Source organism: Myotis yumanensis, unplaced genomic scaffold (genome assembly GCF_028538775.1).
Source record: "Myotis yumanensis isolate MYYU_CA2020_CCGP unplaced genomic scaffold, mMyoYum1.0.hap1 SCAF_2, whole genome shotgun sequence".
Lineage (NCBI taxonomy): Eukaryota > Metazoa > Chordata > Mammalia > Chiroptera > Vespertilionidae > Myotis > Myotis yumanensis.
Genome location: NW_027223753.1, coordinates 170,562,596 through 170,582,434, shown reverse-complemented (window position 1 = coordinate 170,582,434; position 19,839 = coordinate 170,562,596). Strand labels below are relative to the sequence as shown.

The following is a 19,839-nucleotide window of genomic DNA, read 5'->3' as shown; positions in this document are numbered from 1 at the left end:
CAGCAATGGCTCTCAACCCACTGCACACCAACATCACTATTGCAGAGCCCCACCCCAAATAAATTGGAATCCCTACAAGTGGATCATTGGCATCAGTATTTTTAAAAACTTTCCTGGTGGGAAGCCAGAGTTTGAGGTTCAACAGCTCAGGATCTTCTTTGAAGGACCCTCACCTATAATGATTTCCTCTTCTAAGCATATCCTGATGTTCGTTGAGCACTCCTGAATTCACACTGACTCTCTATTCTGTGACAAGTACTTTGCACAGAAGTCACCTTTCTCAGCTTCTGTAGAAAGGACAGATGAAAAAAGTGTCTTGACTACCTGTCCATGAAGTTCAATGAGGGTAAGAACTACAAAGTATCTACTAGAGGTCCTTCTACTTTCTCCCTCCAACTACAGCAGGTGTTGGACAACTTCAAAATGAAGAGCTCCTTATGTCTAGGACCAGAGATGCACATTCTGGACCCTCCTCTCAAGATGATGGAGAACTGATGCAATGCTGGCTCTTCTTTCCCTGGGAGATGGAATGGGCCCCCCTCCTAGATAATGCTAAAAGCATCAGAGTTATGATTGAATACTAAAATATATTCATTGGGGAAAAAACATGCTGATTAAGAAGGTGGTCTTTGCAAGTCTGACCTGGTTCTAATCTCAGCCTCACCTCATTCTACCTTTGAGACCTTGGCCAAGTCAGTTAACCTCAGGTTTCTTATCTATCAAATAAGAATAGATAAAGGTTGATGGGGCTAAATGAAAGAATGTATGAAGAGTGGGTAGGACAGTGCCTGGAACAGAAAACAGTACAGTGGTTTTCTTTCATATATTTGCAATACTTCTTCACAGTGCAGTATATTTAAATCAGTGAAGCATACTTGCTGTTGCAACCCTATGTGGGACTCCCCCTCCGATTCACCTCCTTACCTGAAGGTCCAACCTAAGCAAATATATATCTATAAATGAATCACCTCATGGTTAGACTTCATAATGACTTCCTTTTAACAATAGGTTCCTCCTCCCCCCCCGCCCCCCCGCAATAACATCAGGTTTGTTGCCCAGGCCTTTGTCTACCCATTCCTGAACTGTTCTGTCATTTTGGGGGTTTGTTTTATGTTGTTTCTGTCTTACCTTAGCTTAATTTCTTATTTTGTATTTCAAATGTTTCTCTTATTTGTCTCTCCTTTGTCAGTGAAGTAAGAGACAATAGATTGTTTCTCATTCACCATGTTTCACATGTCTATCACTGGTCCTAGTACCATAGCAATCATTGCTCCTTTTCTTTTGTCATCCTGCAAGTATGTGTGCACGCGCGCGCGTGTGTGTGTGTGTGTGTGTGTGTGTGTGTACTCTATAGGGAAGGGAGAGAGAGGAACAGCTATCTACCCCTTCCTTCACCTTGCTATCCACATGTCCATTGAGTTTTTAAGCATTTCTGCATGGCCCACCTAAGCAATAATAGAATGTAGTAGTAGAATGCAGTTATATTCATACTAGTGGTCCAGTGCACAAAATGTGTGCATGGGGGGAGGGGGGCGGGAGGTTCCCTCAGCCCAACTTGCACCTTCTCCAATCGGGGACCACTGGCTCCTAACCACTCACCTGCCTGCATGCCTGATCACCCCTAACTGCCTCTGTCTGCCTGCCTGATTGCTTCTAACCCCTCTTCCTGCCTGCCTGATCGCCCCTAACTGCCCTCCCCTACTGGCCTGATCTTGCCCCCAACTGCTCTCCCCTGCTGGCCTGATCTCACCCCCAACAGCCCTCCCCTGCCAGCCTGATCGCCCCTAACAGCCTCTGCCTTGGCCCCCACCACCATGGCTTTGTCTGGAAGTCGGACATCCAGAAGATGGCCGGTTGACCCAGTCTATTTAGCATATTACCCTTTTATTAGTATAGATTATGTAGGATAGGATTGCTTAAATTGGGGGGGGAGGGGGGGCGGGGGGAGCCTTTACAGCAGGAGGGAGTGCTCTTGGCAGACAAAAATACATAATCCCTATACCTGGACTGATAGCCAGCTGTATGCACTATACTGCCAAACTGGTCATTAAAAAATTGAACGGCTTTCTTACACCTTACACCAAACAGCTGTTGCCCTTAAAACCCCTCCTCAGCCCCCACCTTAGGTTCTGCCTTCTCAGTTCCCCCAGATTAGGTTCTGATTGGTCAGTTTCTATGCCAGTCAGCATCTCTGGGCCTATCTCCAGGCCTGATCAGAGAGGCGGGGATGATCAGTATCCCCCAGGCTGCTATGGAGGCCTGGAAAGAGAGGCAGGGCTGCTGGTGAGGTCCGGAGAGAAAGACAGAGGCAAGGGCTGATCAACAGCTGCCTCTGGGCCTGATCCGCAGCCCTGTTGGCAGTCAGTGCTGGGTCTGGGTCGCTGCACCTGCAACAGTGGCAGTCAGTGCTGGTCACCATGGCGACCCAGCACTGACTGCAGGACTGACTTCTGGTAGCTAAATAATGTTACATTGTTTAAAGACAGAGTCCAAGAAAGTAGTAATGACTAAATTTGATGCTTGATGTAATTTGTGACGCCACACCTTACTTACATGGCTATCAGTTGACATTCTTGTAGGGTCTATATTAGTGATGGCGAACCTTTTGAGCTCGGCGTGTCAGCATTTTGAAAAACCCTAACTTAACTCTGATGCCATGTCACATATAGAAATTTTTTGATATTTTCAACCATAGTAAAACAAAGACTTATATTTTTGATATTTATTTTATATATTTAAATGCCATTTAACAAAGAAAAATCAACCAAAAAAATGAGTTTGCGTGTCACCTCTGATACGCGTGTCATAGGTTCGCCATCACTGCTCTATATTGTCTTAGGCCACACAGCAGTGCCATATTATCAATTCATTTGTGACACAAAAGAAGCCTGTTCCATAGTAGTGCTTCTAATCAATACACATGAACTGCTTTTCTCTGGCGCAGCACTGGCAATAGTTTATGAGAAAATTTAGCAGATTCTGTTTATGTAGTTATCAATTGGGGGAAAGCCATTTAAAACTCTTCAAACTAAGACATAAGAGAGATGACTCTTGTTGAGGAAAAGAAATGTATATTACAATGCCACAGAATTTGTTTTTTTTCCAGCCAACTCATTGTTACCAGTCTGCCTCTGCACTGCTTTGCATGCAGATGAAACCTATTTGGGTGATACTTGTTAGCTGTTTTCCTGACAAGTAGCACAGAAATAGGCACCTCTTGGAAAGTGGCTCAACTTGACTTGACTGAACATTAGAGTCACCTGGAAGCTTTTAAAAATTTCATCCTAGATCTCCCACCTCAGACCAATGAAATCAGAATCTCTGGATTACAGACCAGAGATCAGTATTTCTTTTAAAAGTTTTCAGATGATTCCAACATACAGGCAAGATTGCAGATCACTGTCCTAGAACTTAAGCAAGTTTTAAGAAAACTGCTTATTATATACACTGAGGCTGCAGGGTTCTATAAAATAAAAACTTTGGCCATTAGAAAATGCCATCAGCCTAGAACCATCAGTGAATATCATTATGGACCTGTTACATAAAGAAAGAAAACTTGTTCTATTATACTTTTGTATCTTCAGTGGAAGATAATTTGTGAACCACCTTAATGGAGTTCGTGATTTAGGACAATAACCCCAGTGGCTATATATATATATATATATATATATATATATATAATAAATTGGGGCAGGCTTTGTTTCTAGGTATACATGACCATCATTTCCCTAGCCTGATATAACTTTATTGATTTAACTTTTGGAGCAGGACTTTGTTCAGAATATATTTTTGAAGGTATCTAATGAGAAAGCTGATATGTTGTAGAATTGGCATTTAAAGTTTTAGTTCTTTATAATATTTAAAGATAGAATATTAATTTTGCTTGTGCCTAAAATTTCTATTATAAATCAAGAAGCAAGGAGGACATGAAGACACATGTGACGTGGCTTGATGTCTGCCTAAATTTACTGTTTTACTTTTGATATTGAATAATATACAAGTTTGGGAGTCTGTCACCCCTGATCACCATAGCACTAACTCTCCAAATGGCTATGGACATTTTCGGTCCCACCTCCAAAGCCAACATTGTTTGCAAAGGACAGTCTATGGCCTAATGGTGTATTGATCACCCAAGAGACATTTCTAAATAACACTTTATTTTCATAGTGTAAAGGAAATAAATTCATATTATGAAAAGAGAAAGTGGGAACCATTAAATATGAAAACATATCCCATTACTCTGCCTTCCTTGCTTCTTTGTTGATTGCCTTGTAAAAGCACCCTCTACCCATGCCATTCGTCAAGACAACTTGTTCAAAAACTGTAACCTTCCAGACTTAGCTCAAGTACTAAGATTTCCATAAAGCCTTTCCATTTATAAGAGGAAATAAACCAGAGATAAGGGAGTAATCAGGAAGCCATTGCAATGGCCCAAGGGAAATAGTGAAGCTCAATTTACATAGCAGGCTTGTGTTGGGAAGGAAGCATTTCAGAGAGGTTGCAGAGGTTACTATAGTTGGGAGGAAAAGGAGGAGTAATGGGTGAGAAGAATTCACGACTATCTCCACAGTTGACATAAAGCAACATATATAATAAGCAATAATATATAAACAAGCTCATTTTTGTTGTTGTTGCTCAGGTGACTTAATTCACTGACAAAATTCTCCCCAGGCTGTATGACTGTTGCTTGCATTTGTTAAGTTCCTGTGCTAAGCTTCTCATACCAGCCCTGCATTTGAACTTGACCCTGGGATTCCTACTGGCCCCTAATCAGTTATCATTCCTTGATGCTCTGATGCCTGCTAGTCCTGTACAATTCCCCTGGTTTTCCTCCTTTGAAAGTGCTGAGATGTTTGTCTTAAAGAAAGGCTTTAAGAGTGCGGTATGATTTCAGTGATGTGTAGTATGAGCCCCTGTAGGGGCAAAAATGCACTATGCTTGAGGAACTTTCTTTCCATTCTCAATACCTCCCTAAAAGCCATGGTTAAAGTTTTTGTTCATGTAAAAAGGGAACATTCGGGCACCTTTACTGTCCTGTTGATGTGCAGGGCTATTTTTAATTTTTGTTCTTCGCTCTTTTTCTGTGCTTGTGATTTTAAAGGTGCCAGACTGACTGCCCTCGAGCCTAGTGTCCCTGATTTCTCCCAAGAATAGGAAAAATACCGAAGGCAGCAGAGCTGGTCATGTCTGGGGCCAGCATATTTGCCTGACCCACTCTGAAAGAATATTCTCCAAAATATAAAAGAAAGGATTGTTCCATATGAATTTAGCCCATCGGCTTTCATAGCTGAGAAGACAAAACCTTATTATGCCAGCACCAAATCACTGCAGAATTTTTGGGTTCAATAAGCATTTGGTTTTTGTGTTGCAGTTTTCTCTTCCATTCCCACCTGTCAAAATTCCATCCTTTAAGGTTGGGCTCAATTACTTCTTTCCCCACTAAAACTTTCCTGAACCTTCTCAGATGTGATTTTCCTCCCACATTCCACTGCACTTTCCCATGTGACACGTTCTCATGTGATTGTGGAATCTATATAGTCCCCTAATGACTGTAAAAGGTACTGATATTGTCTGATCCACTGTTGTATGTCACAGGGAAGCCAAATATAGTACTGGGCAAAGAGTAGATACCTGGGGAATGTCTTGAATAGAATGAGAATTCCAACGTTTACTTTGCAGCTTGTCCTTCAAGGCTCTGCTATGATCTTTCCATCTAATCAGTGATTGAAATCTCCCCCAGGTTCTCAGACTCTCTATCAGCCCTGTAGGCCCAGACTCTTGGACTCCAGATATTACCCTTTGGGCGGTTGTGGTCTAGATCATAATTGCTACCCCTACCAGCCTGGTAGACCAGCATGACCAACAGTTGATAACATCTGATTGAAAGCATTTTTTCCACAAGAGATCACTAGTAGTCCCTGATGGATTATCAGGGAATCCAGTTTGATGTCTAAAAGGGAATTAATTAAAAATAATTTTATTGACCTGCACTTAACTACTTTAAAATTTGTTAAATTTGAAATAATTTTCTCAGGAATCCAACTTACTCTTTTTTAAATTTATTTTTATTGTGGAGGGTATTACAAATGTCTCCCATTTTTCCACCCTTTGCCCTACTCCATCCAGCTCCTGCTCCACCCCTGGCCTTAACTGCACTATTGTCTTTGTGCATGGGCTATGCATATATGCATATAAGTTCTTTTAATACTCATCACATTATAAAAATATCACATGTACCACAAAACCTCTGTTGAATTGTTTTAAATCAATGTTTAGTAATAGTGCCATTCAGCCCAGAATATTTTCATGTCGTTAGTATGATTTTTTCTGCTGATGTTAAAGCTACATTTTTCATTATTTACTATTGTATTGCTTTATTTCTTCAGATCAACCAAAGGAGGTCAGTGATTTAAGTATGATTCACTGAAGGTGGAAAAAATAGTAATAAAGATAATACCATAAATACTACTTCAGATTAATATTACAATGTAAATTTTAGTGAACAGGCTTCCAATATATATAGAAAAAGAATCAGTATATGCTGGGATGAATGTGCTCTTTCCACACAAGCAGTTGAAAAAGAAGAGTTTAAACACTAAGTCTGATGATGACTCTTTAAAAATTAGATGTTATGGATTGCCTGTTATCCTCAATATGTTTTCTGTAATGAAATGTTGTCAGATAATACCATGAAGTTCTCAGAATTTTAGCATCTTTTTCAAACATAGCTCAGTGAACTTTCTAGTAAACCAATTAAGTGTTTTGTTCTGAATAATCACAAAAAATAGTGCTATTTTAAATAACCTGCTTTGGTTACTAAAGTCAATGAACATCCATAATGTTAAACATGCCCCTCTAAGGTTATACATTTTTATAATAAAAACAGGTACAAGTTACTCTTCAACAGAAGTTTGAAAATAAAGCCACACCTTTTGACAAATGTCAATAATAGTGGAGATGACTTAGTTGTCAAGGGTTTAACTATTCTTCAAACACTTGATATTTTTTATTTTCTAGGAGGGAGATAATGGACTATACTGTAAAGACATTCAAATCCTGCAACAGAATATAAAGAAATTTTTTACAGGGCCAAATGCAACTAGAGAGGATTAGAAATATATTCTCCTCTTTTCTCCCAAGTTGAAACATTTAGCCCTCCTATTTTTAGGTGTGAAATGGTTGTCAATCCAATGTGACGGAGTGCTGAAAGCAGTCTTCATTCAGTGAGAAATTTCTCCATAATGTCAGATCTGTGTTCAATCCTGATTCATAGAACCAAGCAGAAGCAAGATTACATAGTGGTTAACACTGTAAGTGCTGAAACTAGACTGCTTGAGTTTGAAGTTAGTTAGCCATTTTGTGACTAAGTTTCCTCATCTGTAAAATGGGAATAATAACAGTCCCTATCACATAGGTTGTTGTGAATATGAAAGGATTTAACCTAGAAAAAGCACCTAGAAAATGCCTGACACATATGAAGCACTAGATTTGCCATAGCTTACCTATAAATGCCTGCAGATCCTTGCAGACATCCCCAGTGACCTGTAATTACTTAGAAGAAATAAAGAATGAGATGGGAACCTGGATGTGGATGTGACCTCTGACAAGATTCCCACGATGGAGCCCGATACAGAGACAGATTGCAACCAGCAAAATGCCTCTCGCTGACATAAATATTTCTCTGAAATGATGTTTTATTGTTATTTAAGAATTAATGTGAATATTTTAAAGCTAAATCTGATGTGCATCTGTGGTCCAGATGCCCCATGAATCCATTTAAGAATGCTGGAAATTTGCAGAACCCTGGGTCATGAGGGACTCAAGCCCTACAGTGTGTGAAACTGTTGCAGGATTTAAGGATGTTCAACCCAAGAACAGACTTGGAGCCAACACTAACTGAAGTGTAATATTTTAAAGAGTGTCAAGTATAAGAGAGGAGAGTTGTTTCATGAATCCCCTGAAGACAGAACTGGAACTACTGGGTAGCCGTTAGAGTGAGCAAGCATTCCAGCTCAACATGAGGAAGAACTTTCTGGCAGTCAGAGCTGTCTGGAAATGAAAGGGCCTGGCTTTTGACCTGCCTGTCACCAAGAGCTGGATGCAAAGGTTTTACAACCAGGGCTTTTGTGAAAGGAGTTGAAGTTTGCTTTTGGACCCCATTCCCTCCCAGTCTAACCAGACAGGCAGACTCCCTGAGAAGAAAGACTTTTCTAGTCAACCCCACCTATTCCTACCATCCCGAGAGCCATTGTCCTTAGACTCCCATGTGAGAGTAGAGTCGAGGCACTGGCCTTGACTTGAGTTCCACTCTATCATTTTCTGTGGGCTCTTTGGCTGAGACAGTCAACTCCTCAATTTTATAGGAGGATGTAAAATCCCCATCCTGCTGGCCTTACAGGGCATAGTGGTGACTGTCCTGGTGATCTTGCTCATGGCGGTGATGGCGATAGTGGTGGTCCCATTGCTGTTGCTGCAGACATTACGAAGCTGCTGTCTTTCCCGTGTTGGTTTCTATCCCAGGACTGAAGTGTTCCTCTGTGTGTTCTTAACAGTCAATCCCTTCTCTCTTTCAGGCCGCTGTGCTCGCTGTGGGGAAAATGTTATTGGGGAAGGGACAGGATGCACTGCCATGGACCAGGTCTTCCATGTGGATTGTTTCACGTGCATCATCTGCAACAACAAGCTCCGAGGGCAGCCCTTCTACGCCATGGAGAAGAAAGCCTACTGTGAGCCCTGCTACATTGTAAGTTCAGAATTGGTCCTTGGGTACTTAGCAAAGATATCTTCTTTGACAAAGTGCCATTCACTTCAGATAGAATGTTGCCATCAGATCTTGACTTCGCTCAGACTTCACAATATGTGTGCATGTAAATAGGCATATCTTAATTTTCCCATGTGTTCATGTGGAAAAGGTGTATTGGGATGGGGCTGCCATTCATTTAGTGGTCTGCTGAGAAGATCGTCACCGTGTGGATTTCAAGCTTGTATGTACTAGCTATCATGATATCCCTCGTAGCATCAGAGAGTTTCCCAAGTGGCAACATTACACCCTCCTTATTAGCTGTCACCCTGAATTGTCAGTATTTGTTGAGAAGTGTTACAGGGCCTCTGGACTTGTCAATGCACTTTTAAACTCCTGGGTCCTTTGAATCACCTCTTTTCTACCCAGAAGATTTCTTACCTATCATACCCAGAGGTTTTCATTGATGCACACTGAGAAACGCTTTATTATAGCCCACCTTAAAGAAACATGAAAAGTAATGCTGACTGAGCTAACTATTGTTGATGTTGTCTTTTTGAAGAACATGACAACTATACTTTAATAACATCGATGGGTGACTAACAAACACTCGTAGTCACATTATCTTAGTTTTTGGCCAGGCTATTCACATGTATACATTAAGCAATCATATGATACAGCAATTTAATGGGTGAACAGACTTGTTTTTAACCTAAGGAAAATGTCTTTGTTATCCTTCTGCATGATTTTAATATGTCTGCTGAACACTTGTTAGTGGAAAAAGTAGTGCTTTTTGCAAACCCCCAAAAGAGCCATGGTTTGGCCCTCAGTGCCCAAGAATGTCAACATAAAGGAAGCTTTTGGTGCAAGACAATGCGAGTTATAAATAGCTTTGTAGATCCCCAAGTTTCAAGTTGATTGCAGAAGAACCTGGCTCGTTGCCACTTTCCCATAACCTGACGGCTCTAACTCATTGCAGCCCTGGAGTCTGTAGCACAGATCTGAAGATTCTTCGAGATAAAGATCTTACAAGATTTAATATTGTTTTGCATTTTTAGGTTCCATTTTATTTCCTTTTTCTCCCCAAAGACAACTTAAACACGCATATAGCATCATTATAGTGCCACGCAATTTTGGAGCTGGAAAAAACAAACAAACTTTGAAGATCATTAGTCTAACTCCTCTCTTTAGAAGTGAGAACACAGAGAAGCAAAGAGGAATAAAGTGACTTCTTATATCATTAGTGTCCAAACCAGGGCTATATTCAGTTGTTGGCACTCCTAGTCCCGTGTTTTTTGTTTGTTTGTTTGTTTATTTTTACAGGCGTCACACTATTTTAGTTGGTCCAGAACATAAACACCAACACAGTAAGGTCCTGTTGATCTGCAAGGAGCAATTGCATATCAGGGGAAGTCAGTGAACAAAAGCTTACCTCTGTAGTAAATGAGAATATTTCAAATATCACCCTTTGAATTCTGTGTTGACAAAAGAAAATTACAAATCCCCTGCCTTTGTCATTAGATTGTGCAGACTGTCATTCGCAATGACATTCACATAGGACCACCATTATGAAATATGCTAGTCATAGTGAGCTCTGATGGTGACGTCAGCAGAGCCTAGAGCAGCAGCTATGCATGGCTGTTTGTCCTTATACTAAGTGAGCACAGGCTTCTGTGATTTTGTAGCTCTTGTATCTTTTCTCCATCCCTTTTTGGACTGCCTTGTTGATTCTTGCTACTTTAATGAGCCTCATTCAGTTTTTCTTTATCCCTGATGAGCTAGGAATCATATAAACGATATTGGGAAACAATATAACATGATGTAAAGAATACGTGTCTGAATTTGGTGCTATCACTTAATGTCTTGTCTCCTTGGGAGAGTTACCTGATCTTTCTAAGCCTCAGTTTCCTCATCTATATAATGGGGTGCTTTCTGGATTTCCCCCAAAGGTTTGTGGATATGAAATGAGGCAATCTTTGTAAAACACACATGGCTTGCTCAAGGAATGGTAGTGAAATACATGCTATTCTGAGGTTAATTTTGACAGGATTTCTGGCCTATTTAGTCTGAATGTGAGGACCTTACATGTGCAGTGAGATTCAGCAGGCTTTAGGAAATTGTTTTAACCTGTCAGACGTAGCATTTTAAATGCTTTGCTTGCTCTCCTGAGTATGTAATAAAACCAAAAAAATGTCCAATCTGGCTAAATTATGGGTTTCTGCAGTGTGCAGGCTCAGATTTCTGCCCCCATTCCAGGCGTAGGAACTCGGTGATTCTTCAGGCCGCAGCTGTTTGCTTTGGTTGCCTGATGCTATACAATGCTTATAACAAGGAACACTGTCTGGGAGGTACTCAGTCACATCCTTGGAAGACCTGGGTGAATTCGAATAATGGAAATTCTTACCATCCTTTTGACTTCTCTCCCTCCTCAGAAACTTTAATCGTGATTTTTCTTTAATGAGATTTATCCATGGTGACTGTAAAATGTAATTGAATTCTTATCAGAGTTCAGTTAAGATTTATTCAGAGACCCTTGTTCAATATTGATTTCAGAGGTCAGCCCAGGCCTCAAGCCCCTCATGGATGTGTTAGCATTTTAATTTCTTCTGAACTTTCATAAGTCCAATAAGCTGCCACATTAGAAATGTGGGGACTGGGAAAGCTGTGTGCATGTATCCCTCTTGGAACCAAAGCCCTTAGAACAAACACCTGCAATGGCATTCAAATTGCCTCTCATTCCACTGGCGGAAACTGATGTCTGAAAGAAAGACATCCTGTACAAAGCAGAGAGAGCCAGGCCCTAGGCCTCAGTCAGTGTTTGTTTTACTTGTTTTTTAAATTGTTAGCGTCAGAACATTGAAGATAGTAGTTTATTCATTTCTCTGTAAAGACCACCCATGTTTGATGCTCTTGAGTCTATGGGGGAGACCAGTGTAATGTAAATTTAATTTACTCTTGCCTGAATTCATCAACTTCAAATCATATTTAAGTTAAACATTTATATAATTTTGAGGGAAACTTTGTTTTAATGATTATTCATCTTTTCCTATATTCTCTTAAATCCTTAATCCTTGCACATACATACATGTAATGAAACAAGCCTCACTCTATACAGCATTGTAATTCTCTTTAATCATTCTGTACATGCTTCATTTTGTATTTCCTATCGATTGACTACATATAAATATGCACATCACTTCCTATGACTAATAATAATTATTTTTAGCTTTTTATCTGTTTAGTTTTATACATTTACACACTAAATTTTCAAGCCATTTGCCACTAGAATGATATTGGATACTTTCTAATCTCTTGGTATTATTAATAGCATGCCTATAAATAAATTTTATATTATTTTATTTTTAATAACTTTCTTAATTTATATTGCTTAGTTTATGGCAATTTGGAGAACATTTGCTAGATTTCTTCAGAAATATTTTTCAGTTTACAGAACCATCATAGTAATGAGACTGCATTTTAAACTATAATCTATCCACTATTGAAAATTTGTATTTATATTTATTTAGAATCAATTTATTGAGTGCATTATTTTAATTTTAATTTGTAGAATTATTAGCAAAACCAATGAGATGCTTTTCTACTTTGGTGATAGATCTCTTAAAATCTTAGCTTTGATTATTCCTATGGATTAAATTTAAGAACACTAAGCTTCCTTGGAAAGCAAATTGATAAAGATAGAATATATTGGTTCTAGTCCTTGCTCTCCTGGTGTGTCATTTAATTTCTGAGTACTAGTATTTACATTTATTAAAGGGAAATACTAACTTTTTTCCTGTCTTCAAAGAGAAGGAATGAGCAGGTTTATTTTGTACATCATGAAATTGTTTACTAATATAAGGGTTTGATTTGATTAATAGCATTATTGTCATTGCTTTTTCCCTCTGCAAATTTGATACAATTTAGAAACTCTCTAACTTTGGGGTAATTTCATAGCTGCAGTTTCTGTGGAAGTACCAAAATAAATAGATGCCATAGAAGAAATATGAAGACATATATGAGAAGGACAAAGATTTTCATGCTTTGCTTAAGAATATTTTTATGTTGTTATGAGTCTGAAGAGTAGCAATAGAGCCTCCTACTTGTGTGCCCTTCTGCCCTGAAGGAGACAGGTTTACCCAGAAGTGTAGATTTACAGTTTCTGTGTTCTTAGCATAGCCAAGGAGTCCGCGCCTACAAACAGCACATCAGAGATTCTCAGCAAGCCTGTTTATGAAATGGCAGCCAAGGTCTTCCCCTCACCCAGGGCTCTTCCTCAGAGTGGAGCGAACCCAGCTCCTAGCTCTCCAGCAATGGAAGTTGTGTAGACATTTTTATTAGAGTCAAGATCCAAGTGATTAAAAGGCCTCACGAAGTAGGAGGCCAACTCCACAGGAGACTAAACACTTAGAGTTTCCTGAATTTGGCACATTAGTGGCCAACACTTTAGTGGCCTTTTGCTTCCTTATGTCACTCAGTGGCTACAGTTAAAGTATTCGATCTTTTCCACCTACATTAAGAGGTAGGTGTTCTACCTCTTCTGGAAAGTTGTTCTTTTTTATGCTTAGTTTTTTTCTAATAAAATGTTTTAAAGGCAGTTATGGCTAGGGCTTTATGTGGATGTTGGCAAATGAACTGAAAGTTCAGACTAAAATCTGAAAAATCCACATGAACTTCCCTCCTTCTCTTTTCTTGATTGCCCACCTCTGCTCACTCATCTCCAAAGGAGTCTCTGTCTCTCCTTTCACACCACACACACATGCACATGCACACATTCTATATAATAAAAGCCTAGTATGCTAAGTGTCCAGTCATACAGTTAGCCATTCAGCCAATCAAAGAGTAATATGCAAATGGTATGCTAAGGCCGCTCAACTGCTCGCTATGATGTGCACTGACCACCAAGGGGCAGACCCTCAATGTAGGAGCTGCTCCCTGGTGGTCAGTGCACTCCCACAGGGGGAGCACTGCTCAGCCAGAAGCCGGGGCTCACGGCTGTCGAGTGCAGCTGTGGTGGCGGGGAGCTTCTCCTGCCTCCAAGGCAGCACTAAGGATGTCCGATTGATGGCTTAGCCCACTCCCCACAGGATGCCATCAGTCAGACATTCCCCAAGGGCTCCTGGACTGTGAGAGGGTGCAGGCTGGGCTGAGGGCCCCCCCCCCCCAGCCCCCTCCAAGTGCAGGAATTTTGTGCACTGGGCCTCTAGTACCAGTATAAAGGCATTTTCTTCTTGGTATCTCACATCATCATTCCACAAGTACTCTCCCAGAAACAGGGAGAGAATGCTTCAAGAAAGATGAAAACTTGTCAATTATTATTTTAAGAGATTTAACCATGCTAACAATTATGAATAGTTTTATCTTCCATTTATATAGCTCCTTACAGTTTACAAAGCTTCTATTACTGTACATGATCATACCTATTAGAACCTTGTGAAACAGACAAGGGGAGAGTATTATTCCCATTTTGCAGTGGTTTTGATAGTTTCAAAGTAAAAGACAAAATAAAGATTAGGAACTGACCTTCTAATTTTATTGCTGGGTTCATAAAATCCTGAAACTAATGTTCATCTTCCTAAAAATATGCACATTCTGATAGCCCCTTTTGACTATAGTCTTCCATTTTCAACCTTTTAGCTGATGGACCACATGGATTATATCTTACTGTATTACAGTATCTGAAGTGCTGAACTTATACTGATGAAAAGCAATCAGTCCCTGTCTTTTCTTGAGCATTTACCTGTACATGTGGCTTTCCCTGAAAGGCCTCAGGTTTTAAGGCAAAAATCTCTTATTTATTTTTCTTTTGTTAAAAATAATCATAACAACTAATATTTGTGTAGTGCTTTAACTTTTACAAAGTACTTTTCTTTTATCTTGTGTCATCCTCTAAGGACCTAAGAAAATAGATACAATTATAACCGCCTTCATTTCCAGTAGTAAGAGCTTTGGAAATGGTCAGCTTGCTCAGTTCCATGGAGCATGAGTGCCCGATCTGAGACTTAACCCTGGCCTTTGGTTCTCAACTCCAGCTTTTCCCACATATCCAAACAGTGATTGGAAATATCATTTGTTATTACTAGGTTTCTCTTTCCTAATTAATTTTTCTCTATTACTATTTTCTATAATGTCAAGTTAAAAAAATATATAGGTAAACCAAACTGAATTTTATAGATGTGGCTTTTGCCTTTTTATTAGAGAAATACTGAGCTCAGAATATTCATTCATATGTTAGTAATTTATTCTTTATTCAGATATATAACCTTTATTTTTATTTTATTTCTCCTTACTGACATTCTTCTACTCAGTTGACAATGCTATTTCAGAGATTAAAATTCTTCAGTGGCTCTTCATATCTTTTTTTATTATTATTGAATTTATTAGGGTGATATTGGTTAGTAAAATTATGGGCTTCGGGTTTATAGTTCTATAGTACATCATCTATATGTTGTATAGTGTGTTTACCACCCCAAGTCAAGTCTTCTTCCTTCACAATTTATCCCCCTTATGCCCTCTTTTACTCCCCGCCCCCAATACCCCCTTCCTTATGGTAGTCAACATGCTGTTGTCTGTGTCCATGAGTCTTTTTTTTTCCTTTGATTAATCTCTTCACCCTTCTCACCCAGCCCCCAACCCCCTCCCCCCCTGACAGCTGTCAGTCTGTTCTCTGTCTATAAGTTGACTCCACTTTGTTAGTTTATTTTGTTCATTAGATTCCACATATAAATGAAGTCATATGGATTTGTAGTCTGAGTGGCTTATTTCACTTAGCATAATACTCTACAGGTCCATCCATGCTGTCGCAAAAGGTAAGATTCCCTTCATTTTTACAGCTGAGTAGTATTCCAATATGTAAATGTACTGCAGCTTTTTACCTACTCATCTACTGATGGGCACTTGGGCTGCTTTCAAATAGAAATTAAAAACACCAAAAAAACAAACACACACACACACACACACACACACACACAAAAACCTTTTAAGTATTATATGCCTAGGAGAAAAAAATTTGAAAATATATCCAAAGGTGCATAACTATCCCGTCTCAGTAACATAACAGTTTATATTTTTTAACACACACTCCTTTTCTATTTCACTGTATGCGAGTATGGATATATGTTTATAGCTATAATGACACATCTCTATACATGTGTTTACATACACACAGTGGAATCATACCATCTGTACCAATTAGTAACTTGTTTTTGTTTCATAACAGTGTTGCCTTCTGTAGAAATAGTTTCTTTTAAATATTCCATGGACATTCAAAAATAATGTATATCACCTTTATGAAAAAAATGACTTCAATATCCCAGCAGACAAATAAATTAATCAAAATAAAGTGTTGGTGGGGGACAATCAAGAGCAAATACAATGGTACTAAGCAATGAACCAATAAAACTAATAGTTTTTATTTTTAATAGTTAAAAATAAGTAAGTAGGAAAAGATGTAACATTAAATTCTGACCAAAAGAAAATATTTATTACCTACTAACTACAATATTAATAGTAAATAAAGTACAATTCAAGAAAAAACTATCAACTAGGACAAAGAACATTATTTTATTACTAGAGGCCTGTTGCACGAAAAGATTCATGCAATAGGCCTTCCCTTCTTCTGCCTGACGGCACTGGTTTTCCTCCGGCACCCAGGACCCAGGCCTTCGCTCCTGCCGGAGCCGCCTTCAGTCTTCACTCCACCCCTTCGTGCCTACGTATGCAAATTAACCACCATCTTTGTTGGTGGTTAATTTGCATATCTCGCTGATTAGCCAATGAGAGGTGGTCAATTACCATGTTTGTCTATTATTAGATTAGATAGAGGTCACAGTTCCTGAAGAATAGTCCCGTGCTTTTCTTTATTAAATACCATTATATTGAAATATATAAATATGAGATGAAGATGGTAAAACCATATTCTTTATAAAACTTTAACACATTTCTTGCAGTCTTTGTGACAAACCAATTATAGAAGTTGAATAATATGATTGATTTAATTTATATAACCAAAGAGATTGTATCTTTTCTCCTAATATCTATAGAAGATTTAAAAAATATGTCATATCACAGACAGAAAGGGAAAGGTAGACATTTCTTACTTTGGCTGGCAGAATCGCACATCTATAGATGAGTAAACAAGCAAACATACTCCTGGGGTGAAGAGTTCTTAGAAGTAGTGATGATGGTAACTCTGCATGACAGTGAGAAGCAAGTGAAGCCAAAGTGGAACTTCAAGCAAAGCTGGGGTCGTTAATTGCAACAAGAGTGCAAATATATTAACCTAAAAAAATAGAAAAGGACAACAAAATCAACTTAAAGGAGGAAGGAATTAGTTAAATAAAGGCACATATTGATAAATGGAAAAAATACTAGAATTATTAGGTACAGGAAATGTTTCTTTGGAAAAATCAATTAAGATAAGCATCCAATGAAAATAAGAAAAAGAGAAACAAAAATTAGGTAAAATTAGGAATAAAAAAGAAGTTCTTAGCATAGGTAGCTCACACATTTTGAAATTATTACACCTAAAATTTTATATAAAAGTGGCTATTTTTTGTACAAATCTAAAATACAGGAGAAGAAAACTTGAATAACCTCAAAAGCATGAGTGAAATGTAGAGATACTACCTGAGATAGAACCAGGAAATTTTATTGACAGGATTTTTTAGCTCTTTAGAGGACTGATTCCTGTGTTGTTTCAACTTTCAAAGCCTAGGAGGAAAAAAGATAAGCTTCCCAAAACATTTTATAAATCCCAATTAATACCTAGTCTAGCTTGCCCCAAAAAGATAACTATGCTAACCTTTCACCAATGCAGAAATCCTAAGTGAAGTTAACAAATTGAATTTCACGTAATGAAACATCCCAAGTTATTCCATGATGGCAATGTTAGGACAATATTAGGAGTTTGTAACATAATTCATTGTATTGATTTATCAAATTTTAAAAATACTAGACAGTTTTTAGGGCATTTAATTAAATTTATAATGCATTCTTGTTTTAAAAAATCACAATAACACACAAAAAAAACTCTAAAATAGAAGAAAAAATAAGTGTTCAATAGGATTCAATAAACTAATGGCCAGCCCTCTTCCTAAATCTTATTAGTTATGCACAGAATCACCACTATTATAGTAATACTAGAGAGCTGGTGCACAGATTCGTGCTCATTGAAAGGAAATTAATTAGAAGGTGGCCAGAGGGGCAGGACTGGGTGAGAGGGTCCAGACACACCCTGGAGCCAACCTTCCGTGGTCCCTTCCCAGTATCTGCAAGTGAACAGGGTCCCTTTGTCAGGTTGGGTCCCCCGGCCTGGCCTGAGGGGATTGGGCCAAAACCAGCTCTCTGACGTCCCCCAAGGAGTTCCCGAAGTGCGAGAGGGCACTCTGCAAAGTTGCTGTCATACAGGATGTGGAACGCAAATGCAAGCGTACAGTAATCCAAATTCTGGGCCAACAGTGCCCCAGCAACAGCATAAGTCACTGCCGAAGGTGGAATCATGTGGCCCCGCAAGGAATCAGGATCCCTCCTCTCTGGTTTCAGGGTGCGTCACCCAAGAACCACCGCTGCCAAGTCAGTGCAGCTCGGAAGCTCCTGTATTGAGTGTCTGCATCATAGCAACCAGTCAGACTGGTGGAGGGGCAGTTAGCATATTAGCCTTTTATATATATAGATTGTTCTGAACATTCTAGCCTTTCTTTTGGAAATTGGGAAGCAAAAGTCATATGGATATTTTTATATAATAGACTTTTTATATATACATTTGAATTTATTATGTAATATTTCTAGCACAGATTCAAATATAAGGCATAATATTATTAAATTTTATGTATCCATTATTTAAGAAATAAAATTTTAACAATTCAGATGAAATTGTTTAGGTCCTACCTTAATCACCAGCTCAGAATTTCTGTACAGAGGTAACCACTATGCTAATTTTACATTCTATCTATGCATTTATTTATATTTTTCTACTTATTTCTAAAAATGTATAGTGTTATTTGCATTTAATGTTTCTTAATTTTAAATAAATTGTATTGTATCATACCCCTTTTCTGAGAATTTTTCACTCAGTATTACAAGATTAGGATGTATAAATATTTATAGATGATATGATTATTATTCTAGAAAATCTAAAGTATTAGATTAACAAAAGTTTAGTAAGCTGACAAAATAAAAATTTAAATATAGGTTTAGAAAATACAACAGGAAAAAAACATATACGGAATTAGCAAAAAATACAAAATACCTAGGTAAACCTTTAAAAGTGTAAGTGGTCTAAGAATACTATAAAATTTAACAGGGATGATTAACTCATGAGCAAAATGATTTAGTTATGAATATGCTTTGGAAAGCACCTCTCCCTTCCACATATTAGCACCCCATAATTACCCAACAGCAAAGCGTTTGGGTAGGGGAAGAATAGCTATTGCATTCTCCTTTGCTAATGTTTTTTATTTAGCTCTTTCCCCCAAATAGCCCCCAGCACTTTGGTGATCTTAGTTACTGCTCACCACATCCTGCAGGCTCCAAGGTGGCCCTGGGTAAGGATAGTGACACACACATCTGTAAGTAGCATGCACAGCACAAGAATGAGACCAAGCAAAACATAATGGAAGAAAATAAACATAATGAACTTTTCCTCCAGTTCCAATTCCAACTTACATTAATTTCTGTTGTCACGGAATTCAAATGTTTTTTAAGGTCTTAGAAGAACCTTAGAAATTCAAAAACATCATTTATAGCTGAGAAAACTTACTAAAGCCCAAGAAAGCTGACTGATTAGCCTGAGGTTACATGCTTTATTAATGGCAGAGGCAGGAATAGAAACCATAAACCTTGATGATGCCTTCAAAGAACTGCTTTCTTTGGGACTGACATGAAGAGGTTTAACCATATGTGGCTCCAGGCTCCAGAAAAACATCCCTAGCAAATGTTGGATTCCACCAATTTTCATTGGAGAGTGTAGAAATAGGCCAGTGTTTGCTTCAGCCCCAACCAAGATGGGGAGTCTCAGATTTCCAGGTTAAATGCCTCTGAAACTTTATGCTAGAACCTTCCCACTGCCCTAGTTTGTTTATTTTTAAATCAAGCATGAACTC

At 38.6% G+C, this 19,839-nt stretch overlaps 1 protein-coding gene across 6 annotated transcripts in view; it reads left to right on the top strand.

Moving 5' to 3' along the window:
* LPP (LIM domain containing preferred translocation partner in lipoma) overlaps positions 1–19,839 on the top strand; it is a 669,364-nt gene that overhangs the window by 538,390 nt on the left and 111,135 nt on the right. For all 6 annotated transcript variants that reach the window (XM_070406593.1, XM_070406588.1, XM_070406590.1 and 3 more), the window contains one exon: positions 8,574–8,743. In XM_070406593.1, the coding sequence (XP_070262694.1) occupies positions 8,574–8,743 (170 nt within the window). The remainder of the gene's footprint in view (positions 1–8,573; positions 8,744–19,839) is intronic.